We start from the raw sequence: 27912 nt of genomic DNA, 5'->3' as shown, positions 1-27912 counted from the left end.
TTAAAACAAACATAACTTTCTATCACTGGATTTGAACCGACAACCTCTGGATTCAGAGGCAGATGCTTACGCCCATCCTCAACACCATACCAAAACATACTTTAAGGTATCAACGCTCACAGTTACCCCTAGTGGCCGTTTTCCTCATCTGCTTGACGTCCTCAGACCTGCCTGGACATCAAATATTGACTTGCATCACGGGTGACCTGGCTGTTTCCTTCTCAGGGTCCGTGTTAAAAGACGTGTCTTAGGTCGATAAAGTTTATTTCTATTGTATCTTTCTGTACAATAACCCTATAAATACATTTTCACATGTAAAATTTTTAAAAAAGAGGTCACCTTGCATCCCACCCAAAAACAATGTTGTTAGGAAGTACAAATAATGCACAAAACAAAAGCTGCTTAGAAGGAACGATATTCATAAGATAACGCACTATTACATATCTCATATGACATGTCAACTGCATTTTTTGTTATTTGTTCTGGTTAGGTTATTAAAATGACAGACAATGGATGTGCATTGTGTAAAACAAGAGATTAAACTCTAATTTACCCCATATCATACATGATAATAATAATTCCTTCGAAAAACAATAGAAGGCACCACACATTCCTATAGAACCTTCCTCCCATTGAACGTCTAGAATGTTAAAACATCCATTGATGTTATCGCCGTAACCCGTGTAACAAAGCCTACAAGAGGTGAGAAAGTGTCGAGTTGGAGATGAATTAGTCTTAACGTGAGTACAAATGCAAACAGCTGGGAATCTTAGTGCACTCATGCTGCTTTAACAAATACAAGACCCTTATGAAAAGGCAATTTGCTGTCATTTGAAAAGAGTTACAGCACCAGCATAACACCTCACTCCATTTAGTTCTTTTGATTAGATACAATATAAACAACTAGGGTAAGCATGTCATTTCCCATGGAGAATGAAAGTTGTAAGAGTTGTTGTGAACCGATGGTGATGTGTTTACTGAGACAATGTTCATGTTTAATGATGAAGGTCAAATGTCAACTATAACCAGCCACCATAATGGTCTTTGACCTTCACTTCAGTCTGTATTACCTACACAACACCACCACTGTGGAATTCAGGCTCATGAGCCTGTGGTATCATCTTTGATGTTGGACACACACCATCACTGTGACTGCAGGATAACACCAAGGGTCTTCACTGTGGCATTCACAGCATTCATAGCAGCGGTGGCCACCACAGGCAAATCTCTAGCCACTCTCTGGATGGGGGGCATGTTGGGGCCTTCCAATGTGTCCAGGATACCTTCAGACAACATTTTTTTAAACAAAATGTCCAACTTATTTCTTTAATCATACAGAAATTCAAGACCCAGTTTAAGAATATACCTTGGAGGGTCTTTGAATAGAAGCAATTAAAATGTGTTTAAAATTGGACCAGGGAAGTCAACTCAATTACCTGGGTTCACATTATTGGCTTTCGTTACTCTGAAAGACGTATGTCCACTGCAATGAAATACTTTTGTGGATGACCTCATTTTATTACTCACACACACACACACACACACACACACACACACACACACACACACACACACACACACACACACACACACACACACACACACACACACACACACACACACACACACACACACACACACACACACACAGTACCAGTCAAACGTTTGGAAGCACTTACTCATTCAAGGGTTTTTCTTTATTTTTATTATTTTCTACATTGTCAAATAATAGTGAAGACATCAAAACGATGGAATAATGTAGTAACTGTCATTTCTCTTTACTTATTTGAGCTGTTCTTGCCATAACATGGACTTGGCCATCTTCTGTATACCAACCCTACGTTGTCACAACAACTGTCTCAAATCAGGGAAAGAAATTCCACAAATGAACTTTTAACAATGCACACCTGTTAACTGAAATGCATTCCTAGTGACTACCTCATGAAAATGGTTGAGAGAGTGCAAAGTTGTCATCAAGGCAAAGGGTGGCTAGTTTGAAGAATCTCAAATTTAAAATAAAAAAATAAAAAATAGTTTACTACATGATTCCATGTGTTATTTCATAGTTTTAATGTCTTTACTATTATTCTACAATATAGAACATAGTCAAAATAAAGGAAAACCCTTGAATGAGTAGGTGTGTCCAAACCTTTGACTGGTACAGTATATATATTACATATATAGCGAGAGACCGCTCGATCCTGGGTCACATACAATATGAAAAACAACAAAACTAAAGTGTCCTAATTGCACACACTTTGGGTAGTACAGTTCCTTCAAAAAGTATTCACACCCCTTCACTTACTCAACAACAAAAAATCACACCCATCTGCACACATTACCCCATACTGACAAAGTGAAAATGTTTTTAGAAATGTTTGCAATTGACATAAGCATTCACCCCCCTGAGTCAATACTTTGCAGCGATTACATCTGTGAGTCTTTCTGGGTAAGTCTCTAAGAATTTTCCACACCTGGATTGTGCAACATTTGCCCATTATTACAAAAAAATATTATTCAATCTCTGTCAAAACTGTAACTCGGACACTCAGGAACATTCACTGTCTTCTTGGTAAGCAACTCCAGTGTAGATTTGATCATTCCATTTCTTTTTTTATCCTGAAAAACTCCCCAGTCCTTAACAATTACAAGCATACCAATAACATGATGCAGCCCCCACTATGCGTGAAGATTTGGAGCATGGTACTCAGTAATGTGTTGTATTGGATTTGACCCCAAACAGACTTTCTTTGCCACATTTGTTGCAGTATTATTTTAGTGCCTTGCAAAATTCATGTTTTGGAATATTTGTATTCTGTACAGGCTTCCTTCTTTTCACTCTGTCAATTAGGTTAGTATTGTAGAGTAACTACAATATTGTTGACCCATCCTCAGTTCTCTCTTATAACAGCAGTAATTAGTAACTTCACCTTGCTTTTTTTTACCTATCTACCAATAGCTGCCCTTCTTTGCAAGGCATTGGAAAATCTCCCTGGTCTTTGTGGTTGAATCTGGTTTTGAAATTCACTGCTTGACTGAGGGACATTATCGATAATTGTATGTGTGGGGTACAGAAATGAGGTAGTCATAAAAAAAATCATCTTAAACACTATTTATTATTGCACACAGAGTGACTTATTATGTGACTTGTTAAGCACATTTTTACTCCTAAGCTTATTTCGGCTTGCCTTAAGTTAACAAAGGGGTTGAATACTTGACTCTAAACATTTCTGCTTTTAATTTTTAATGAATTTGTAAATATATATTTTTTTAAACATCCACTTTGTCATTATGGGGTATTGTGTGTAGGGAAGTGACACCTCTACGCCTGAATCCATTAAGAGTCTCAAAGTAGGAGCGCTGATCTAGGATCAGGTCCACTCTTTATTCGTTGTGATTTAAAAGTAACAAATGATCTCAGATCAGCACCCCTACTCTGAGACGCTTTATGAATACGGGCCCTGGTTTGCTTAGTGAGGAATCTTACCTTCAACAATCTTGTGATAAGCGAAGTGCAGGTAGAGCAGAAAGAGCATATGCAGAGCACCCAGTGTTCCACAGAGGACGAGTCGCGGGGTCGGTCCCACGGTCCGAGAGATGAGAGCAGCCACCTGAGAGAGAACAAGAGCAAGGGATAATGTGAGCAAGTGGGACAGACTGACATAGTGGGCACGTTCAAGAGGATACAGTTTTTGTTTGTTGCATTATGGGGATAAAAATTGCCCCGACTTGCATCTACATGTCGACTGCATGAAATGTACAAAAATCATGTGATCAAAGGTCATGAAGTTGACTGCAGTCTACTGCAGGTTTCTGCAGTTGCTCTTCGCCAACTTCATCCTGCAGCCATCCCCTGCATTGTAGAAGGCTCTATTGTCAACCAGTCATTACGGTATTTTTGTTTGACCCATGCAAACTTGACTGAAAACGATTAATGTAAGCCTATACAGTGGTTATACTCTGCCTTCAGAAAGTATTCACACACCTTGACTCATTTTGTTGTGTTACAGCCTGAATATAAAATTGATTAAATTTAGATGTATTTTTTTCACTGGCCTCCAAATAATACCCCATAATGTCAAAGTGGAATTATATTTTTCAAAATTGAATAATGTTTAACATCAATAAGTATTCAACCCCTTTGTTATGGCAGGCTCAGTTAAGTTAAGGAGTAAAAATGTGCTTAACAAGTCACATAATAAGTTGTATGGACTCACTCTGTGTGCAATAATAGTGTTTAACACAATTTTTGGAATGACTACCTCAGCTCTGTACCCTACACATACAATTATCTGTAAGGTCCCTCAGTCGAGCATTGAATTTCAAACACAGATTCTAACACAAAGACCAGGGACCTTTGAGCATGGTGAAGTTATTAATTACACTTCGGATGGTGTATCAATACACCCAGTCACTACAAAAAATAAAGGTGTCCTTCCTAACTCAGTTGCCGGAGAGGAAGGAAACCGCTCAAGGATTTCACCATGAGACCAATGGTGACTTTAAAACCATTACAAACTTTAAAACCATTAATGGCTGTTATAGGAGAAAACTGGGGATGAATCAAAAACATTGTAGGTACTCCACAATACTAACTTAATAGGCAGAGTGAAAAGAAGGAAACATGTACTGAACCTGTTTGCAACAAGGCACTAAAGTAATACTCAAAGAATGTGGCAAACAATTCACTTTTTGTCCTGAGTACAAAGTGTTATGTAAGGGGCAAATACAATACAACACATTACCGAGTACCACTCTCCATATTTTCTAGCATAGTGGTGGCTGCATCACGTTATGGGTATGATTGTAATTGTTAAGGACTGGGGAGTTAAAGATAAAAAGATTAATGGAATGGAGCTAAGCACAGGCAAAATCCCAGAGGAAAGCCTGGTTCAGTCTAATTTCCAACAGAGACTGGGAGATGAATTCACCTTTCAGCAGGACAATAACCCGAAAACACAAGGCCAAATCTACACTGGAGTTGCTTACCAAGGAGGTGAATGTTCCTGAGTGGCCGAGTCACAGTTTTGCCTTAAATCTACATAAAAATCTATGGCAAGACCTGAAAATGGTTGTCTAGTCATGATCAACAACACATTTGACAGAGCTTGAATCATTTTGAAAATAATAATGGACAAATGTTGCACAATCCAGGTGTGGAAAGCACTTAGAGACTTCCTATGAGATTCACAGCTGTAATTGCTGCCAAAGGTGCTTCTAGGTATTGACTCATGGGTGTGAATACTTATGGAAATTAGATATTTCTGTATTTCATTTTCAATCAATTTTAAACAAAATCTCAAACATGTTTTCACTTAGTCTTTATGGGGTATTGTGTGTAGTCGTGGCCACAAGTTTTGAGAATGACACAAATATACATTTTCACAAAGTCTGCTGGCTCAGTTTGTATGATGGCAATTTGCATATACTCCAGAATGTTATGAAGAGTGATCAGATGAATTGCAATTAATTGCAAAGTCCCTCTTTGCAAGGGAAATGAACTGAATCCCCCCAAAACATTTCCACTGCATTTCAGCCCTGCCACAAAAGGACCAGCTGACATCATGTCAGTGATTCTCTCGTTAACACAGGTGTGCGTTTTGACAAGGCTGGAGATCACTCTGTCATGCTGAATGAGTTCTAATAACAGACTGGAAGCTTCAAAAGGAGGGTGGTGCTTGGAATCATTGTTCTTCCTCTGTCAACCATGGTTACCTGCAAGGAAACACGTGCTGTCATCATTGCTTCACAGGCAAGGATATTGCTGCCAGTAAGATTGCACCTAAATCAACCATTTATCGGATCATGAATAACTTCAAGAAGAGTGGTTCAATTGTTGTGAAGAAGGCTTCAGGGCGCCCAAGAAAGTCCAGCAAGCGCCAGGACCGTCTCCTAAAGTTGATTCAGCTGCGGGATCGGGGCACCACCAGTACAGAGCTTGCTCAGGAATGGCAGCAGGCAGGTGTGAGTGCATCTGCACGCACAGTGAGGCGAATACTTTTGGAGGATGGCCTGGTCTCAAGAAGGGCAGCAAAGAAGCCACTTCTCTCCAGATAAAATATCAGGGAGAGACTGATATTCTGCAAAGGGTACAGTGATTGGACTGCTGAGGACTGGGGTAAAGTCATTTTCTCTGATGAATTCCTTTTCTGATTGTTTGGGGCATCCGTAAAAGGCCTGTCCGGAGAAGACAAGGTGAACGCTACCATCAGTCCTGTGTCATGCCAACAGTAAAGCATCCTGAGACCATTCATGTGTGGGGTTGCTTCTCAGCCAAGGGAGTGGGCTCACTAACAATTTTGCCTAAGAATACAGCCATGAATAAAGAATGGTACCAACACATCCTCTGATAGCAACTTCTCCCAACCATCCAGGAACAGTTTGGTGATGAACAATGCCATTTCCAGCATGATGGAGAACCTTGCCATAAGGCAAAAGTGATAACTAAGTGTCTCGGGGAACAAAACATCAATATTTTGGGTCCAAGGCCAGGAAATCTGACAAAAATATCTAAAGACATCGAAGCAGCAAACTTTGTGAAAATTAATATTTGTGTCATTCATAAAACTTTTGGCCACGACTGTAGTTGATGGGTGAGACAAAAATATATTTAATCCATTTTGAATTCAGGCTGTAAAACAACAAAATGTGGAATAAGTCAAGGGGTATGAATACTTTCTGAATGTGTTATTTGAGGCTCTCTCCCACTAATTGATTGTATAACGTGCACACAGGATTTCAGTTTATAGGTGTAATATGGGGGTTGGAGACATGTTTATTTCAACATTTTATAAAAAAACAACTTTTCTAACCAAAGGCAACACTGCCATGTTGATCTGAGCCTTGCCGTTGGAAAACCACAATAGTGTGTGTCTTTCAGCTGTCGCGGTTGCACCTCCCCCGACTCCGCTCCTCGACTTTTTGTCTAGTTGGTTGCTTTAGCCTGACCACTCAAACGTGCCCAGTGTGAACGTCAGCAAGTGTCTAAGTGTCAAGGGGCTCTTGGGACTTGTATTCATTGACCTGCTTATTTACCATCCGCAGTGTGGAGAGCCCTCCTACGACCAGCCACAGGATGTAGAACAGGGAGTGGAAGTGGACGTTGTAGGTGACAAAGAGAACCACGCAGTGTCCGAAAAGACCATAACCCTGTTGGGGGCACATAGTAGAACAGACATTGAGATTTCACACTGCATTTATAACAGACTGATTACACGGGGATGCTGTGAGGGGAGGGATGGTCATTGTTGACTCACCAGCAGAGACAGGGTCTGGAGCATGGTGATCTGGGCGTTGCACAGATATGCCAGGAAGTATATGAAGGAGGAAACTCCCAGCCAGTAACCAAAGCATGTCCCTATGGCTGTGCCCATCAGAGTACCCTCTCTCTGTCCAGGGAGGAAGAACGATGTATTAGGCATAATCAAGGTCAGATAGACAACATACAGTGCCTTCAGAAAGTATTCATACCCCTTGACTTATTCCACATTTTACAGCCTTTATTCAAAATTGATTAAATGTTTTTTTTCTCACCCATCTACACACAATACCCCAATATTATCAAGTGAAAACACGCTTTTGAAATTTGTGCAACTTTATTGAAAATTAAATAGAAATACATAATTTACATAAGTATTCACACCCATGAGTCAATACTTTGTAGAATCACATTTGGCAGCTATTACAGCTGTGAGTATTTCTGGGTAAGTCTCTAAGAGCATTGCACACCTGGATTGTACAATATTTGCAATTTTTTTTCTAAATTCGTCAAGCTCTGTCAAGTTGGTTGTTGTTGATCGTTGCTAGACAGATGTTTTCTTTTTTTCAAGACAATTTAAGTCAAAACTGTAACTAGGCCACTCAGGCACATTCAATGTCCTCTTGGTAAGCAACTCCAGTGTAGACTTGACCTTGTGTTTTAGGTTACTGTCCTGCTGAAAGGTGAATTCATCTCCCAGTGTCTGGTGGAAAGAAGACAACCAGTTTTTCCTCTAGAATTGTGCTGTGCTTAGCTCCATTCCATTTCTTTTGTTATCCTGAACATCTACACAGTCCTTAACCATTACAAGCATGCCAGCAGCATACAAGCATGCCAGCAGCATACCACCCTGCATCCCACTGCTTAGCTTGCTTCTGAAGCTAAGCAGGTTTGGTCCTGGTCAGTTCCTGGATGGGAGACCAGATGCTGCTGGAAGTGGGGTTGGAGGGCCAGTAGGAGGCACTCTTTCCTCTGGTCTAAAAAAATATCCCAATGCACCAGGGCAATGATGCTGCCCTGTGTAGGGTGCTGTCTTTCAGATGGGATGTTACATGGGTGTCCTGACTCTCTGAGGTCATTAAAGATCCCATGGCACTTATCGTAAGAGTAGGGGTGTTAACCCCGGTGTCCTGGCTAAATTCCCAAGCTGTCCTTCATACCATCATGGTCACCTAATCATCCCCAGCTTACATTTGGCTCATTCATCCCCCTCCTCTCCCATGTAACTATTCCCCAGGTTGTTGTAGTAAATGAGAACATGTTCTCAGTCAACTTACCTGGTAAAATAACGATATAAATAACATGATGCAGCCACCACTATGCTTGGAAATGTGAAGAGTGGTACACAATAATGTATTGGATTGGCCCCAAAAATAACACTTTTGTATTAAGGACAAAAAGTTAATTGATTTGCAGTATTACTTTAGTGTCTTGTTGCAAACAGGATGCATGTTTTTAATTATTTTTATTCTGTACAGGCTTCCTTCTTTTCACTCTGTCAATGTGGTTAGTATTGTGGAGTAACTACAATGCTGTTGATCCATCCTCAGTTATTTTATCAGTCATTAAACTCTGTTTTAAAGTCACCATTGGACTCATTGTGAAATCCCTGAGAGGTTTCCTTCCTCTCCAGCAACTGAGTGACTGGGTGTGTTACTACACCATCCAAAGTGTAATTCATAATTTCACCATGCTCAAAGGGATATTCAATGTCATCTTTTTTTTTGTTTTACCCATCTGCCAACAGGTGCCCGTCTTTGAAAGGCATCACTGCTCGACTGAGGGATCATACAGATAATTTTACGTGAAGGGTACAGAGATGAGGCAGTCATTAACAAATCATTTTATTGTCCATAGTGAGTCCATGCAACTTATTATGTCACTTGTTAAGCACAGTTTTACTCCCTAACTTATTTAGGCTTTCCATAACAAAGGGGTTGAATACTTATTGACTAAAAACATTTCAGCTTTTCATTTGTAATAACTTAGTTTAAAACAAAATCTATTTTTATGACATGGGGTATTGTGTGTAGGCAGTTACACAAAATCTTAATTGAACCCATTTTGAATTCAGGCTATAACACAACAAAATATGGATTAAGTCAAGGAGTGTGAATATTTTCTGACGGCACTTATCACAATTCGATGGAGATCTACTGACAGTTCCTTGGACTTAGTTTCTTCTCTGACATGCACTGTCAACTGTGGGAACTTATGTAGACAGGTGTGTTTCTTTTCTCAATCCTGTCCAAACATTTGAATTGGCCACAGGTGGCCTCCAATCAAGTTGTATCCACCTCTCAATGATGATCAAAGGAAATTGGATGCACCTGAGCTCAATTTGGAGTGTCGTCGCATATAAGCATTTAACCACATGTCGCATATAAGCATTTAACCACATGAGTGCTACATGAGCAGTAATTTATATTTTTGAGCAGCAAAAGCTGAACAGATGGCTTTTGGTTGCATAATGTCAAAAGAGTTGAGTTGATGGCTACCCCCATTTCCAGTTTTAATTCATCTACCGTCAGTATCCCTGAGCTTCATAAGAAATGTTAATCTATACATACTGTATATTAACATGCATTTACGAAGCCGGTATAACTTGAGCTCTCTTACAATAACTGTTCCTGATGTCTTCATTCCATGCAGGAGGATGGCCACCAGTGTGAACACCAGCATCATGGGCCCATACAGCTCCCCAGCAATCTTCTATAGTTGGAAAATAGGAGCAGGGAAAACATTTAATATTTCCTTTTAATTGGCCAGGTAAGCGCCGAAAGCCTCTAGATTTAGATCTCCTCTCGGCCTGTGAAAATTAGTACGAGAAAAGAAAATGCCACTCACCTGTGGAAAATGTATCATGCGGATGGGTATCATTGATTCAATCAACCTAGGGTAGAAAAGTCGATGTCAGAAATCTTCTAAAATGTGACTCCGCAAGACTATTTTACAAGTTACACGTTGTGATTACAAGCACATTCGTGACCGACTCTCACCTGTTCCTGACTTGCATAGGCTCTACATCAAAGTACGGCCGGAGAATATCTATGTTGGCATATAGGTTGAAAGCTTTGGAAGCCTGACGCTTTCCAGCTTGCCACACCTAAGAGGGGGGAGGGGACTGCAACATTAACCAGACAAGGCTATTGAGATGTAACCTAGAATATTGGGTTCTGGCAAAGCCCATTTTCATGACTAATGTGGTGTGTGTGACAGGTTATTGTCCATCATAAGCATTCTCATCTCACCTCATCTGCCACCTGTCTCCCCAGCTGGCCCTTGATACCCTTCATGCCCAGAAACTCGCCATCCTCTCCAGTCTCCTCTTCAGTTGCTTCCTCCTCCTCTGCCACCTCTTCCTCCTCCTTCATGCGCTGGTGCATCTCCCCCATGTCCTCAAAGCTGGAGCCCGATGTGTCATCCATGTTCTCCATGTCAATCACTGCTGACCCAGTGCCCTGGTAAGATGGCTTAGATTTAACTACTGTATATCATGTAGGTGAAATGTTTGACAAGCAAATTGTCAAAGTTTCCTTTGACACAGTCAGTCACCACGTGAAACAAAAGAAATCTTCCAGTTTATGGTTAGCTAACAAGCTACACCCGTTCATAGATGACAACTGTAGTATCTTCTGACCGGAGGTTGTTTAAGAGCCCGGACGTTTCAGCTAAACATTAACACGCATCTTTTGCGGTACGGTTTTGGGAAAGTATCAGCAAGAAGTCTTAAGTTTTAAAAGGTTAAATTACTACACACCTTTAGAGGGTTAGGGTTCCCACACAGCCATATTTTCATGTTTCAGTGCTTGTTTTCCGAAAACAGACGCAAGACAGTGTACTACATGTGCCAATTAGCTGTCTGTGCCTCTGAACACTAACATTAAATGGAAGACTGATGCCAAAATACTGTCGGCTGAAACTGTTAAAACCGGTTAAAACAGTGTATAGTAAGTGTTTTTGATTTGTGAAATTTTGATGTGGCAGGGATTTGTTTGATTCTAGAACCGTACTGCAATTAACCCTCCTGTTGTGTTCTTCTCATGTTAATTAATTCTGTGTCCCCTGTCCAAAATAACCGGCCCATTATATCGGATTATAAATCCATAATACATATCACTTAATGTTGTTAGATCTTTTTATCAACTTAAGTTCTTGTGAACATTACAACTTTTATTTGCTATTTATGGCCTGTAGGCCTCATTGACCTGAGCTCATAACTCTGTAAAAAATAAATTAAAAATTTAAAAGCAGAATGTATGGATTATTTTGACTATAACAAATACTCATGAAACATATTGTGCTGTTTATCACAGACTACTTTGCATCAAAGTTTAACAAGGACATTTGTTCTGAAACCATTTAAAATGTTTAAAACGGGCACAAAATAACATCTGTTGTGTTCCTGGTCAAAACTGACCGATATGATTTTATTAGTAAAGAAAGGACAAAGGCCCAAAACTACACATGAGAACTTTACCATATTACAAAATTAACATCTGAACACATTAAAGAACAACCGTAACAATAACAGTATTACTAACAATCAATGGTGGTTCCATTTTGTGTGCTCTCATGTACATGTTGGCCAATACGTGGTGGTTGATGCATGTGCCTTGCAAATATATGCACTGCATTTACGGCACATAATGCTTGTTTTGACAACTCTTGTTGCACACAGATTGCACCTTTTTCCTTTTGTCTCTTCTGTCCCTGGCAGACGGAGATCTTGCTTCTGATCTCTGTATATCTCTCACCAATCCAGCAGAGGATGGTGTTCGAGGAAGATGTTGGTGCCTTTGAATGAGGGGTGCCACCATGGCTTTCCCCAACTCTTCTAGGAATAGTATCCTCTTGAAGAAATTCCCCTGGATTCACCTCCATCCACATCACAAACCTGTTGTAGACCGACACGTCTATGATGTTGAACACCACCATGGGCCAACGTGCTGTCATCCTCTTACAAGAGTATGTGCCAGTGACCTGCAAAAGTGCAACAATCAGTGAATAAAATAATGAGTACATACAAGTGATACTTCATGTCTTGCATAGTAACGTGAAATTGCAACAGTGTTGTTTTAATTGATCACATCTAAAACATATTTACATATTGAAATTAATAGAATTGACTCAATATTGTTCAAAATCAATGAGCATTTCACCAAACAACATTTCATTTAATGGTGCAGATAAAACAATCTGGTAATAGAAAAAATAAAGGACATAAGATAAAAAGTAACATGCCTTATCGAGGTTGTCAACTCCCCCTTTGTTCCTGTTGTAATCCAGGACAGGGTTGTGCTTCCTGTCCTCCCTGGTACTCACAGCGGCATCCCTACGCAGAGTTGTCATCAGGAGCACATTCTTTTTCCCTCGGGCATTAGGACACAAGTGTTTGTATCGGTGAAGGCAAACTTGGAGGGAAAAAACAATCCCTGTCCTTGGTTGTGAGGCAAATGAGGCTTGTTCCTTCTGACCGTCCCCACCACGGTCATTTTTATTGGGAGCAGCTCCTGACCAAGAGCATGAGGTGAAGAAATTGTCACGTTGTGTCCCTGGAAACCTGCAGTCACTTCCAGGACCACCCGCTTCCCCTGGTACCTTTCGGGAACACAGTCAGCAGGTTTCCCAACGTAAATCTGCATGTTCCAGGCATAACGTGTCCTAGCATCACATGCTGCCCATATCTTTATTCCATATTTAGGCGGTTTGCTTGGCATGTGCTGTTTGAATGGGCAGCCTCCCCTAAAAGCGACCACTCATCCACTGTGATGCCTGGACTTGGGTTAAAGATGAGTGGCAGGCGCTCCACCCACTTGTGCCAAACCTCTGATAGTTGCCAGCTTGTCTTGTTGAAAGTGGCCTGGTCTTGTATCACGGTTGTCAAAGCCAATTTGAGAAGGTAAATAATAATTGCCCGACCAGACTCTGCATCCCATAAACTGGTGGTAGGTTTGTTTCTGGATCCACGTATGCTTTTACGTCTGTCCGGTCTACCTCCTTTCAGTTGTCTTTGTAAACGCGTCCCCGCTCCAAGTTGGTCATGTTTATCACAGTGGTTTTGATTGACTCTGTCAGGAACAGTTCGAAGCATGATTTTATGTCATCAACCCAGGATATGGCGTATCTCGTTGGCCCTGGGGTCATCCTGATAACATTTTCAGCCGACCTCTCCTCTCAGGTGGGGATGAAGACCAGGACAAATTCCCATTGTTTGACCAGAATGTAACAACATCAGCAGGGCCCTCTTCCTCATCCCTGGATTGTTCCACATCGGATGTCTCTTGGTCTGGATCATATTCTGTGTCATCTTCAACTTCTGACATTTCCTCCTAATGTATCTTCACTGTCAGTTTCCTGGCCTCTCTCCTCCTCACCATTGTCATGATCAAGAGCCTCACATACAGTGTATCGTTTGGTCATTGTGCTGCCACAGAACGAATTGTGAGCAAGGCCTCAAAAAAGCTTAATTATACCAGAGCTGCAAGAAAAGTTCTATATATTATTGAAACAATGTTGCGATTGTTTGTGAGAATGCCAACAGGTGTGGATCCCGTGGGGGAAAGATTATATTGGGGAAAGGTTCCCGTGGGGTTTTCCATGGAAAAAAAGGGGAGTGAGGTGTGTGAAACACATGCATGTGGGGGTCTGGGAGAGGAAGTGTGTCCATCTGATGAATGGGCAGGTGCCTTAACTCAATTTTATACACTAATTGTAGTCTCACCCATTCATTTCTAATGACCGGTCATTTCTGACCAGGAACACCACAGGTGTACAAAAGTTAAATAACACACCCCAAATTTTATGAAAATCTTAAATGTATTTTGTGTGTTCAGATGCCCTATGTGGACAGTCATGGAACCTTATGACAATCAGATTAAATGAACTAAATGGGCAGCAGGTAGCCTAGTGGTTAGAGCGGTAGGCCAATAAACTAAAGTTTGCTGGATCGAATCCCCGATTTAGCAGGTATCCCTGATCTAGCAGGTAAACATCTGTCGTTCTGCCCCTGAACAAGGCAATTGACCACTGTAAATTGTAAATAAGAATGTTAGTAACCGACTTGCCTAGTTAAACAAAAATAATAAAACTACATTTTTCAGAGACGACTACAATCGGTCCAATTCGACCGGAACACAACAATAGGGTTAAGAATGATTTAACGTTTAGATGAGTCAATTCGCCTTAAACAGAAGGACTAAGGTTAATTTAGCAGGTCCATTATTGGGCTAGTTAACTACCACAACATTGTGGGACAAGTGCCCATTTTCAGTAGGATGATATGTACCGCAGAGTAAAATATCGTTTGGCAACACTAAAGTCCGATGTACAGTGATGTAATCAAATAAGTCGATGCATATTAAGCATTTTCTTGGATAGCTATAGCTAGCATAGTAACGTTAAGTTACCTGGATAATGTTGTCATCAAAACCGCCCCATGGTTCCGTGTTTTTGTTTCCATCAGACGAAGCCATCTTTTAGAACAAGTGAACGTGTTCTTGATTTCTTGTTTAAAAAAAAGAAACTTCACTTTCAAACTCTCATACAACCAACGAATTGTTAATTATAGCATCAGAGGTGCTTTAAAGATAAACGTTTGTTCCCAAATGCATTAAGCTGCCTGGTAATATTCCACGCACAACCCGTCGTGCGTACTACGTGGACAGTTCTCCTTTTGTGTGAATTTCCGACAGACTAGATGCTTTTTTGCGTATTGCTGCCCTTCTCAGCCCGGAGTATGCATTACACATTGTGACAAAACAAAATAAGGGAACGGTGTTACAAATTGCACCACTCATAACCCTGCAACTATAACACCAAAACACACCCCTTATTCCACTACTTCGCCAAGAAACCAACTTTGCTAACATTGGCTCCCCCACAATTGAAACTCACTACGTTTTCTTCAAACTACACACTCCTTTGTCTCTGACCAAAACCTTGGCACCTGAAACATCAAAGTGGCTTCGGAACAAACGCTATCACGGGATAGCTCATATATCCTAGCATGACTTTATCAGGCAAACAGTCAATATCAAAACTCAAAAGGATAGACAGGGTCTCCTCAGTCTCGTGCTCACCACCAGGCCTGCGTTTCACCAAACGGCATGCATCACAGACACCAGGGATCCTCAACTTCAGTTGATTCATCTTCACACTCAAAGCCACCCCCAAAGTCACTCCTTTCAGCGGTGCTCTGCTCTGGAGAGAAAAGCAAGACCGCTCTTGTCCTGTGGCGTGTGAAGCAGAGCGCCCGCTCCTTCTGGGTGGAAGACGCACAGAAAATTCACCCAGCCCAATACCCCAAATTTGGTCAGCCAGAAGACATGGCTCCACTTTCTCCACATAACGGACTCCCACTGGGCCAGATTCATCTTGGGCATTCCCCTGTTCATTGGGGTGAGGCTCTGAAGCCTTCCCCACACCTGTCAACCCAGGTTGTTCCTTTTCACTTTTGTGGGATTCGATCTCTGAACTCCCACTCTTTCAAGATTCTCAAGCGATAAAGTAGATTTAAGAAATTCCAGTTGGCTTTTATTCCGGGGACTTTGGTTTATACTAAACGCCATTGAAGTGAAGGCATAACATCACACTTCCTCCAGTCCTCTCTTCCTGTCCTCAGACCCACCCATGATCCTGGACACTTCTTCTATGGTATTATGGCGGTCCACAAACAACGTTAGGGGTGCATGCCTCCACCTACTGGATGGGTGGAAAACGGATCAACTTTAACATCAAATCTTTTTTTTACCTTTATTTGAATAGGCAAGTCAGTTAAGAACAAATTCTTATTTTCAACGACAGCCTAGGAACAGTGCCTTGTTCAGTACCTGCCTTGTTCAAGGGCAGAATGACAGATTTTTACCTTGTCAGCTCAGGGATTCGATCTGACCACTAGGCTACCTACCGCCCAAATAATAGGGAGAAGAGAAGAATGTGAGGGAAAAAACACACACATACAGTGGGTCAAAAAAGTATTTATTCAGCCACCAATTGTGCAAGTTCTCCCACTTAAAAAGATGAGGCCTGGAATTTTCATCATAGGTACACTTCAACTAAGACAGACAAAATGGGAAAAAACAATCCAGAAAATCACATTCTGGGATTTCTAATGAATTTATTTGCAAATTATGGTGGAAAAACTTGTGTTATTGACCAAATACTTATTATCTCAATACCTTGTTATATACCCTTTGTTGGCAATGACAGAGGTCAAAAATCTTCTGTAAGTATTCACAAGGTTTTCACACACTGTTGCTGGTATTTTGGCCCATTCCTCCATGCAGATCTCGTCTAGAGCAGTGATGTTTTGGGGCTGTTGCTGGGCAACACGGACTTTCAACTCCCTCCAAAGATTTTCTATGGGGTTGAGATCTGGAGACTGGCTAGGCCACTCCAGGACCTTGAAATGCTTCCTATGAAGCCACTCCTTCGTTGCCCGGGCGGTGTGTTTGGGATCATTGTCATGCTGAAAGACCCAGCCACGTTTAATCTTCAATGCCCTTGCTGATGGAAGGAGGTTTTCACTCAAAATCTCACGATACATGGCCCCATTCACTCTTTCCTTTACACCGATCAGTCGTCCTGGTCCCTTTGCAGAAAAACAGCCCCAAAGCATGATGTTTCCACCCCCATGCTTCACAGTAGGTATGGTGTTCTTTAGATGCAACTCAGCATTCTTTGTCCTCCAAACACAAAGAGTTAACCAAAAAGTTATATTTTGGTTTCATCTGACCATATGACATTCCTTCAATCTTCTTCTGGATCATCCAAATGCTCTCTAGCAAACATACATGACTGTAAGTCGCTTTGGATAAAAGCGTCTGCTAAATGGCATATATTATTATTATTATATTATTAAGACGGGCCTGGACATGTACTGGCTTAAGCAGGGGGACACTGCAGGATTTGAGTCCCTGGCGGCGTAGTGTGTTACTGATGGTAGGATTTGTTACTTTAGTCCCAGCTCTCTGCAGGTCATTCACTAGGTCCCCCCGTGTGGTTCTGGGATTTTTGCTCACCGTTCTTGTGATCATTTTGACCCCACTGGGTGAGATCTTGCGTGGAGCACCAGATCGAGGGAGATTATCAGTGGTCTTGTATGTCTTCCATTTCCTAATAATTGCTCCCACAGTTGATTTCTTCAAACCAAGCTGCTTACCTATTGCAGATTCAGTCTTCCCAGCCTGGTGCAGGTCTACAATGTTGTTTCTGGTGTCCTTTGACAGCTCTTTGGTCTTGGCCATAGTGGAGTTTGGAGTGTGCCCATTTGAGGTTGTGGACAGGTGTCTTTTATACTGATAACAAGTTCAAACAGGTGCCATTAATACAGGTAATGTGTGGAGGACAGAGGAGCCTCTTAAAGAAGAAGTTACAGGTCTGTGAGAGCCAGAAATCTTGCTTGTTTGTAGGTGACCAAATACGTATTTTCCACCATCATTTGCAAATAAATTTGCAAGAAAGTTAATTTTCCGAATATAACTTTCCAGATATATAATGATAAATTAGTCTTCTATTAATTAATTATTCTTTACCTCACGTCAGTCTCATTCCGAACGTATTAAATTGTTGGTTATCTGCACGAACCCAGTATTTACTGTAAATCATCCATACACCAATTGGCCTAATCATTTATTTACTAACTAAATAATCACAAATGCCTAAACAAACAGTAGATATTGGTTACTAACAAATGATAGGGAAGATTCCCTAGTGGGCTAAGCCAATATGACTGCTTGGTGGACAAAGGGAAGGGGGTGTGGACTGAGAGGGACAGACAAAAAGGATCACTACACACAGTGGATAATTATAGTCATTGAAATTCTAATCCTTTGCACATGAACGCTCGCTCATGTGGAAATAATTGCAATCAATATATTTACCCAATATGTCGTTGTCTTCTCTCGAATCGTCAGTCCGTCTGCTGGAGAGTCAGTTCATCTGAGTCTCTGGCTACTCATGGTGGCCGCTCCTGATAGTGTCTGTTGTAATGGATACGGCAGGCGTCTGTTTGGGTTCGTTCCTTGGTCCTTGTCAATCATTGGCTCATTGGTGAAATTAGCATTCAGACAATATCTTAATGGAAATCAATCAAAAACATTTATTAATGCAATTGCAGACATAAGTTGGCAACAGGAACATAGCAGTAACTTCTCTGAATGTATTAACATTGTCTGTCTCACAAGATCAAAATGTCAAAACTAGACCTCTAGTTTCAGTCTGACTCAGACCTAGACCGTTTACACATTCTCCAAAACATGGATATGGTTCAGTTCTCAAATTCTGTGATATAGTAGAAGTTACTTTGTTCTACTGTGAAACACTCTCCATACTGCATGGCCAGGGGGAGAGAGTCTCCGGCAGGGATTTACGACCTGAGATAACCTGAGGAGTCGCTAGGGTGTGATGAGTCAAGGAAATCCCAGACGGCCAAACCCTCCCCTAACCCAGACAACTGTGTGCCGCCTCATAGGTCACGGCCAGCTGTAACACAGCTTGGTATTGAACCCGGGGCTGTAGTGACGCCTCAAGCACTGCGATACAGTGCCTTAGACCACTGCACCACTCGGGAGGTCCTGACAAACCATTTCTGTATGGACCTTGCTTTGTGCACAGGGGCATTGTCATGCTGAAACGGCAAACTGTTGCCGCAAAGTCGGAAGCACAGAATCGTCTAGAATGTCATTGTATGCTGTAGCATTAAGATTTCCCTTCACTGGAACTAAGGGTCCTAGCCCAAACCATGAAAAACAGCCCCAGACCATTATTCCTCCTCCACCAAACTTTAAGGTTGGCACTACGTATTCGGGCAGGTAGGACTGCCAGATGGTGAAGCGTGATTCATCCCTACAGAAAACGTGTTTCCATTTTTACGCGCTTCGTGCTTCATCACTCGGCAATCCAATTCTGTGAGCTTGTGTGGCCTACCTCTTTGCGGCTGAGCCGTTGTTGCTCCTAGACATTTACACTTCACAAAAACAGCACTTACAGTTGACCTGGGCAGCTCTAGCATAGCAGAAATTTGACCAATTGACTTGTTGGAAAGGTAGCATCCTATGACAGTACCACGTTGAAAGTCACTGAGCTCTTCAGTAAGGCCATTATACTGCCAATGTTTGTCTATGAAGATTGCAAGGCTGTGTGTCTGAAATAGCTGAATCCACTCATTTGTAGAGGTGTCCACATACTTTTGTGTATATATAGTGCATCTTGCTGCACTTTGTAAAGGCAGATCAAAAATGCTTCTTATTATAGTTTCTGCTTTGCGTCAGACTAATTTTGTGCTTCAATGCACTTCTCCACTCATTCCAGAATTGCATTATAATCAGCAGACAGCACTCTGACTGTGTAGCTGCATTTCTCCGGTACTTTTCTCTGGTAAAATGCAAGATTAACTTAGAGAAAAACATGAGGAAATGTAGCTGGCTGCATTCTTTCTATGATAATCATTACAGATATGATGGTCATGCATCATTTTTTGCAAAGAAGTCCTTGCTCTTTTATTGTAAGCTCATTTACTTGTGTGGCTGCTAGCCAAATAGCATAGCACTTCTGTTGCCAACCAGACCTGCAGCCACTGGTGTTCGAGCCAGCACCCCAAACCCACACTGCAGATAGTGTCTCTAGATCAGCCATCACTGGATTTAACTCCATTGCTGGTCCCTAGACGACCTTCTGCCCTTGCAAACCTGCTTGGCTTGGACCTGATGCCAAAGCTGACTCGCTAGCCAGTGTCTCAGTCGGGCACCTGAGCGTTTACGGTCTTTCCTGGACCTAGCAGCAGAAGATACTGTGAGCAGGTCATCCCTCACTGCCCGCTCCATCCATGCCACTGAAAAGGTGGAGACACAGGGTGACAGGGCTTACAAGCTCCAGACATCACGGGCGGCGAAGATGACACAAGGCTGCAACTCACAAGAATTTTCTTGACATTTAAAAATGTACTTCATACATTTTGGGGTGGCTTTGTAGAAAATCCCCTCTTAGCCTCTATTCAAAGACACAAGCTCTGAGACACTTTACACAAGCAGAGGTACTGGGAGGATGGACTTTCCATTGTTTACAGAGCTCTGCACCCCCAACTTTCACCCTTTGCTTCTGGAACCAATGACTGTATATATGAATGGACAAAGCCATTGATCACGTGACATGATTAATTCCTATGTGAAGACTCAATGAAGTCGGTTAACAACATGCCCGCTCTACCCCATCCCCTCCCTTCTCCACCATCTCTGGAGACCATCCCTGAACCAGCACTTGCACTTGATTCCCCCCACCCCCTCCATTTCTAGCTCTGACTCTACTGATGGCTATTTTATTGAGGTAAAATGTAATTTCCATTCCTGTGATATGTGGTTGTCCCACCTAGCTTTCTTAAGATGAATGCACTAACTAAGTCGCTCTGGATAAGAGCATCAGCTGAATGACTGACATTAGCACCTACATTCTCCTTAACTTCTTCTGTGGGCCATTGTTTTTTTAAAGATCGGTTTAAGGACATACAATGAGTATACAAACATTTTTAGAACACCTGTTCTTTCCATGACAGACTGACCAGGTGAATCCAGGTGACATCTATGATCCCTTATTGATGTCACTTTTTAAAAATCCGCTTCAATCAGTGTAGATGAAGGGGAGGATACAGGTTAAAGAAGGCATTTTAAGCCTTGAGACATGGATTGTGTATTTCAGAGGGTGAACGGGCAAGACTAAAGCTGTAAGTGCCTTTCAACTGGGTATGATAGTAGGTGTCAGGCGCATCGGTTTGTCTCAAGAACTCAAACACCGCTGGGTTAATAACGCTCAACAGTTTCCTGTGTGTATCAAGAATGGTCCACCACCCAAAGGAAATCCAGCCAACTTGACACTATTGTGGGAAGGATTGGAGTGTACATGGGCCAGCATCCCTGTGGATCACGTTCAATACTTTGAAGAGTCCATGCCCCGACGAATTGAGGCTGTTCTGAGGGCAAAAGTGAGGGGTGCAAACTCAATATTAGGAAGGTGCTCCTAATGTTTGGTATACTCAGTGTACATCCGGTGTATTAGAAACAATTACTAGTACCATGATTGTCTTTGAAACCATTTTTTTTAATTGCCATTTTTCCATTCACTTCAGTGGCTTCAATAAGCGGGGGCAGTCGTTCTCCCCTGCCTAAAACATTCTGTTGCTATGGGCAACTCTGCTGATCAAGTCAGCTGACAGAAGTCAGTGAAACAGGCCTGGTTCTAAAGCACATTGTTCCCTTGTTTTTGTTTATCACATTCCATCGATAAAACTGGGGAGGCAAAAATGCTATTTCAGAATGTGGGGGGGACAAAATGATCCGACTGATGGCAGCCCAAATGGCCAAATTATTTTTTACATGCTAGCCTAGCAACAGTAGCTTAGCATACTACTGCTAGCTGCTATTGTGTATATACTGGGTTATTGAATACTATGCTAGCCCTCTTGTGTAATATGCTACCATTACTGCTATGTAGCATGTTAGCCCACTAGCCCTAGCTATTACACCTATTGCTCATACTATACTGTATACTATAGTCTTAGTGGACCCTGACCCTACTGTGTGTGTGTATATATACGGTTCTATCGTGTGTTGTTAGGCTATACATTGGTAGCTAATAGAGGTAGGCTATGTGCAATTTCCTGTTTACATATGTAGCTATTTATGCCATATCACAATACTATTTACTATACAGTTATTATTCATTCTAGTGGTACCGTTATGCATAGCCATAACAGACTGTGCACTGTATAATTCATGCACTCTATTTCTGTTCTCTATACAGAACAGAGAACCACTTCCACGACGAAGTGTGTGTGGCAATAAAGTGTGAATTGTATCTCGGGTCTCCTGCTGATCATTATCAGTTCTCTTACTGGGACTCTAGGACAATTGTAGCCTATCTATAATCTAAACCGGCAGCTCTTTCGAGACCACCACCCGTTGGTGGAGCTCTTTTTCAGGCTGTGCTTGACCAACATTAGAACGGGAAACTGTGTAATGGGGTATGGGTCCAGAACGCTAACTCCAGCAGAGAAAAAAGACCACCATTCTGGCTAACTTGAGTTTTTAGCGCTGAAGTAGGCGATCTTTGACATGTTTAGTAACCATCTACCTACCTTTACAGACTACTACCCATTGACCTACCCATTGACCTATGTTCTGAGCACAACAAGACTCAATGCAGTAGGTCACTGCTGGGTCGGGGAGTTGGCTGACTTCCACTTCGACTTTAAGTACAGATCTGGGAAGAAACATGCAGACGCTGACATGCTGTGACATTGTCCTGTCAATCTCCACAGCCACATGGGTGAATACACGAAAGCTATGTTACCAGAAGTCGGCTCAACATTTTTTTAGTTGTCACATGATTACTTACAATAATACAGAATATTTTTTTTTGTTATAATATAAATGACTGGACTATTTTAATTTTTGAGAATATTTTATACAAAGGGTTAAAGTTCTGTGTAGTAACCCACGTGTAAAACAGTAAATAATCAAATCAAAGTTTATTTGTCACGCGCGCCAATACAACAGGTGTTGGTAGACCTTACAGTGAACTGCTTACTTACAGGCTCTAACCAATAGTGCAAAAAAGGTTCTCGGTGAACAATGGGTAAATAAAGAAATAAAACAACAGTGAAAAGACAGGCTATGAAAGTAGCGAGGCTACATACAGACACTGGTTAGTCAGGCTGATTGAGGTAGTATGGACATGTAGATATGGTTAAAGTGACCATGCATATATGATGAACAGAGTAGTGGTAGCGTAAAAGAGGGGGTGGCGGGTGGCGGGACACAATGTAGATAGCCCGGTTAGCCAATGTGAGGGAGCACTGGTTGGTCGGCCCAATTGAGGTAGTATGTACATGAATGTATGGTTAAAGTGACAATGCGCATATGATAAAAAGAGGGTTTGGTGGGTGGGGGGGGGGACACACAATGCAAATAGTCTGGGTAGCCATTTGATTACCTGTTCAGGAGTGTTATGGCTTAGGGGTAAAAACTGTTGAAGCCTTTTTGTCCTAGACTTGGCACTCCGGTACTGCTTGCCACGCGGTAGTAGAGAGAACAGTCTATGACTGGGGTGGCTGGGGTCTTTGACAATTTTTAGGGCCTTCTCTGTCACCGCCTGGTTTAGAGGTCCTGGATGGCAGGCAGCTTAGCCCAGTGATGTACTGGGCCGTACGCACTACCCTCTGTAGTGCCTTGCGGTCAGAGGCCGAGTAATTGCCTACCAGGCAGTGATGCAAGCAGTCAGAATGCTCTTGATGTTGCAGCTGTAGAACCTTTTGAGGATCTCAGGACCCATGCCAAATCTTTTTAGTTTCCTGGCTACTTCTCAAATTATTAAATTGTCAAGAGAATTAAAACAACGCTGTTTTATTATCAGCATATCTTTTTATGATGGACAGCATCTCTAAGCCTGAGCGAGATCTTAGAATCGTCCAGCAGCAACAAGGACACGGAAGGACAGGAGAGTGAAGAGGAGAAGGAGGTGCAAAGGGTGGTCAAGTCACCATGGTGTCCTACCTCGTCAACAACCCCAACAACATACTGTCGGTCCCCGCACCAGACCTAGAGTATCTCAGCTCACACACCCACTCCCATGACATCTCTCAGGTAGGGACCGCTGGATTTCTAACATACAACTACTCTACTTCTACAAACATGTTTGTTTATTTGTCTGGATGGAGTTGTATTGACATTAAGTTGATACCAAATATACTTTTGTAATATCTCCTTACATCTTACCTAATCCAAACAGGCTCCAAGAGTTTCATTCCAAGCCCTGGCTATGGTGGAGCCAGACAGAGTACCCTCCAACATCACAACACCTCTACCCATCATCACAAAAAGGTCAGTCCAACAGTAAATATAGGTCCAAATTTGATCATTCCCAGACCAAGACGACAACTAGACATCAGTTGATTGCACAAGGCATCAACGCTTTATAATGATTAGTGTAATATTGGATACCTTGTAGATAACTGGTTGTATTGTCCTGTGTGGCTGTCTCCGGAATCTCCAAGCAGAGGCTGAGCCCCCCTACAGCGTAAACGCTTCACTGCAGACGGTCTAGACAGACCTGCTGCCCCCCCCCCCCCCCCTTCCACCTGTACCAGCTCCTGGAGTGCATTATGGAAGAGGCGGAGGGCAAGCTGAACGAGCTGGGCCAGGCTGAACTGGAAGAAGTGGCTGCAGCTACAGTATGGTCCATTTTGTGTCTACCACAGTTTCCAACACTGACAGGAAAAGACATGCACTGCTGTGAAGGATCCTGCCTGACCCAAATACTTCAAATGGCACAATTACATAAGCGGCTGTCTGTTTGACAGGTGTTTATCGAAAGGAAACAACAAGAACACTATGCCTCACAAAAACAGTGAGTAAAGTGATTGTTTGATTGAAACAGTTTTATCATAAACTAATAATTAATTACATGTTGACTACATACAGCACAGTATTTTATGTTACCCTTTCCTGATATGATTTAATAAATGCTGACTGCTGTCTCTAGGTTAGTCTCTTGTCTGGCACAAACACTTGTTGCTGAATGCATTGCTCCTGAGTGGCACAGCATCTTGGTGCTAGAGGTGTCACTACAGACCCTGGTTTGATTCCAGGCTGTATCACAACCGGCTGTGATTGGGAGTCTCATAGGTCGGCGCACAATTGGCCCAGCGTCGTCCGGGTTAGGACGAATTAAACTCTAAAGGTCTTTACCTATCACATCCATAAACAGTCAACATAATCGTAACCTCAAATTATATCATCATTCTGAACAGTCGTAACCTTCATCTGCAAAAAAAACACCCTTATGATTCAGTACTACACAACACAAATTAATTTAATTATTTGTTTACTCGCTAACTAAATGGTAACACGGGATAAACATACACACTTAATACAATAGAAACTGGTCCCTAGCGACTGACACAATATGGCGGCTTGTTACAAAAGATTGACACACCTGGCTAGCCTGTGATTCCCAGTGGGGTGATGAGTAGTAAAATATGATGGTTTGAAGAGAGTAGTAGAATGGTCCCACTTAATGTAGCTTTTCTAGATACTTTACTTAGAACAGCTAATCATCCATACCAGTGATTGTCTGGGAAATGATGTCTGGGAGATCTCTACCTCGTGTTGAGATTGAATTCGAACCACTTTGGACGTGAGCTGCAGCTACACATCTCTCTGGTCTGAAATGTAAATTCTTAACCCATGGTTTTATACAGTTTGTTCAAAAGAGGGTGGTTCGTGAGGCTGACATCCTCTCTGATCTCACTCAGGGGGGTGGTGACTACTTGAACAAAGTTATAGAAACAATTTTCTCTTATAGATTCTAAGATCACATCCCTCTCTTAAAAAAAACATTCATGTTTCGTATTTCATACACAACGTAGAGGATGGAAACTTCGTAAATGTAGTGTATATACCTTTCAAGTTACAGTATTTCCTTTTTAACATTTTATGACATCACCAAATAACAACCAAAATGACATTATTATTCTATAGATAGCCTTCGACCATTCCCCACTTTGTATGTTAGAAATATTGTTCCAGTATTCGCTTTAGAACGTGTTAGATTTTCGGCTGGAAAATGTCTGTAACAAAGACACATTCCTGTATGAATTTGGAGAGGGATGTTCTCTCCTTGATTTACAACAGGGTGTGGGTTGTCATCCACTGCAAAGCTGATCCAACCCCTCTGGATCTTCACAGGACAGTCATGACAAAGCCTGGCGAGACGTTTTGATAACCATGCATTATCACTCATACTTTATTATTGTGGTCGAATTACCACTACCCTGACCGACAGTCCCCTCACGCTATCACCCTCCCCTGTCCAATCCCCCTTCCAACAGAGACAGGACTCAGCTCCTTCACCACCTTTTAAATACCCAGACCTGTCACTAGTCAGTGTGGTAGACCTGACCATTTCAATTTGCAAGTGTTTTGTTACAAGACACCTTTTTGCTTGTAATCCTTTCCTTTGTGTATTTTGAATGTGTATAGGACCAATAAAGTTTGTTCTTATTTCTTAATTTAGATTATCATTTGATTTAGAACATTTACTGTTTGTTTGCTTTATGCATTTCCTTTACTCATGTTTAAACCTATTGCCTAAGTTTCTTCACTGTAAAATTATTTTAATGTTAGATTCATGAGTATATTAGTATATCTGCGTATGGTTTATATGAAATCACTACCATGTGCTTCTTTGTTTCCTACTTAATCACTCCATCCTTACATCCTCAATCTTGTCATTATCTTCAATTCAACTTAAGTAATAAACTGGGCATCAGCCCTTTGAACTGCAAACCACCATCTGTGTTTTAATGGACACCACCATGATAGTCCTAACTAAAATGACCATCTGTGTTTTAATGGACACCACCATGATAGTCCTAACTAAAATGACCATCTGTGTTTTAATGGACACCACCATGATAGTCCTAACTCAAACCACCATCTGTGTTTTAATGGACACCACCATGATAGTCCTAACTCAAACCACCAGCTGTGTTTAAATGGACACCACCATGATAGTCCCAACTCAAACCACCATCTGTGTTTTAATGGACACCACCATGATAGTCCTAACTCAAACCAACAGTTACAGCAAGATGCATTCCTTTTACCACCACAACTGTGATCAATTATTAGAATTATATACAAAATAGGAAAACATATATATATTTTTGGCATGATAAAGCGAGGGACTCTTATTTTGAAATAAGGGCTGAGGACTGCCTCGTGGTGGTTGAGGCGCATCTACAGCGGGCGTGGGGTCTCTGTTTGCAGATCTTCACAGATGGGTCAAGGGACTGGGAGAGCATGGTTTGGGATGTGGCTGTCTGGTGGAGCTTCTGTCTTTTGCTGAAACGCTTGCACGAGTGTGGGCATTGGGATGAGGGGAAGAAGTGGGGCATAAATGGGTAATTTTATGTTCAGACTCTGCTAGCCTGGTTCCGCTGAGAGAAGGGAAGTCAAAGTCATGTCCAAACCGGATAGCTGTTGATGGCACTTTAGGTAGGGGGAAATGAGGCACCAGATAATGCAACTCTGAAGAGGGAGGTAGATATGGTGCACCTGTTGGGCGGGGGTAGGCGCATCGTAGCAGAGGGGTTGACCCTTGAGTGGCGGAGCGGGGAAGACGCATCATAATTCTTAGGGTCCACAGGTATCTAGGGATGGAAAGGAAGGCTGAGGTTGGGTCATTGTTACTGGGGAAACACCCAGAAAGGAAGCGTAAGGAGTGTGGGGAGGTAGACTTAAGCATGTCCTCTTATATTGCAGGTGGTATGCTGAGGGCAATTCTCTGTGAGCTGGCTGAGTTGTTTGTGACCACATTTTCGCTTATAACAATTTTGGGCTCAAATGACAGGCAGCGCGAACTAGCAAGGAAGCGGTTGTTGTTTCTCTATTCCACCAGCCTGCACCTACAGGTGTGAAGCTATTGAAATATTTGTATAATTTGCACTCCGATTTGAGAAAGGCAGCGTCTAATAGTCTGTGGGAACGCACAACTCTTAGATCTACATACAAAAATATTGTGGGTGGAGTAAATCCTCTCGCTTTGCCTCTTTCTGTCTGGTTTTACCAACGATATGTATAAACCCTGGATGACTAACGGGG

General features: G+C 41.9%; 1 protein-coding gene and 1 long non-coding RNA gene across 9 annotated transcripts; one reads left to right on the top strand and one right to left on the bottom strand.

Annotated features, from left to right (window-relative positions):
* Window positions 1–247: 247 nt before the first annotated feature.
* Window positions 248–15900, bottom strand: LOC124038178 (protein YIPF3-like). 5 transcript variants are annotated; one of them, XM_046353714.1, is made up of 10 exons: window positions 14668–15900; window positions 11947–12241; window positions 10510–10719; window positions 10258–10364; window positions 10106–10151; window positions 9878–9970; window positions 7257–7388; window positions 7024–7149; window positions 3488–3611; window positions 248–1283 (listed from the first exon to the last, which is right to left on the bottom strand). In XM_046353714.1, exons 2-10 carry the CDS (start codon window positions 12076–12078, stop codon window positions 1144–1146), a joined length of 1110 nt encoding a protein of 369 aa, XP_046209670.1. In that variant the 5' UTR covers window positions 12079–12241; window positions 14668–15900; the 3' UTR covers window positions 248–1143. The 5 variants fall into 5 exon arrangements, with proteins under 5 accessions (XP_046209670.1, XP_046209672.1, XP_046209673.1 ...); XM_046353716.1 differs by lacking the exon at window positions 11947–12241 and having other exon boundaries at window positions 14668–15899; XM_046353717.1 differs by lacking the exon at window positions 11947–12241 and having other exon boundaries at window positions 7036–7149; window positions 14668–15897.
* LOC124038180 lies at window positions 9642–26588 on the top strand. Of its 4 annotated transcripts, none has more exons than XR_006839316.1 (6): window positions 9642–9784; window positions 9911–10027; window positions 10534–10722; window positions 23663–23892; window positions 24038–24129; window positions 24306–26588. It is a non-coding gene; the product is annotated as an uncharacterized LOC124038180 (long non-coding RNA). The 4 variants fall into 4 exon arrangements; XR_006839315.1 differs by having other exon boundaries at window positions 9643–9784; window positions 23685–23892; XR_006839317.1 differs by having other exon boundaries at window positions 9643–9784; window positions 23685–23892; window positions 24303–26588.
* The last annotated feature ends 1324 nt before the right edge of the window (window positions 26589–27912 follow it).

This window comes from Oncorhynchus gorbuscha, linkage group LG06 (genome assembly GCF_021184085.1).
Source record: "Oncorhynchus gorbuscha isolate QuinsamMale2020 ecotype Even-year linkage group LG06, OgorEven_v1.0, whole genome shotgun sequence".
Classification (NCBI taxonomy): Eukaryota; Metazoa; Chordata; class Actinopteri; order Salmoniformes; family Salmonidae; genus Oncorhynchus; species Oncorhynchus gorbuscha.
Note: the sequence above shows the minus strand (reverse complement) of the source record. Positions and strands in the feature narration are given on the sequence as shown.

Excerpts from the sequence above, each read along its gene's own strand:
- LOC124038178 (XM_046353714.1), bottom strand. The coding sequence starts at position 12,078 with ATGGTGGCACCCCTCATTCAAAGGCACCAACATCTTCCTCGAACACCA. Across the intron at positions 3,612-7,023 it reads TGCGGATGGTAAATAAGCAG|GTGGCTGCTCTCATCTCTCG; the intron begins GTCAATGAATAC and ends GTTCTCTCTCAG. Across the intron at positions 1,284-3,487 it reads TTATCACAAGATTGTTGAAG|GTATCCTGGACACATTGGAA; the intron begins GTAAGATTCCTC and ends TGTTGTCTGAAG.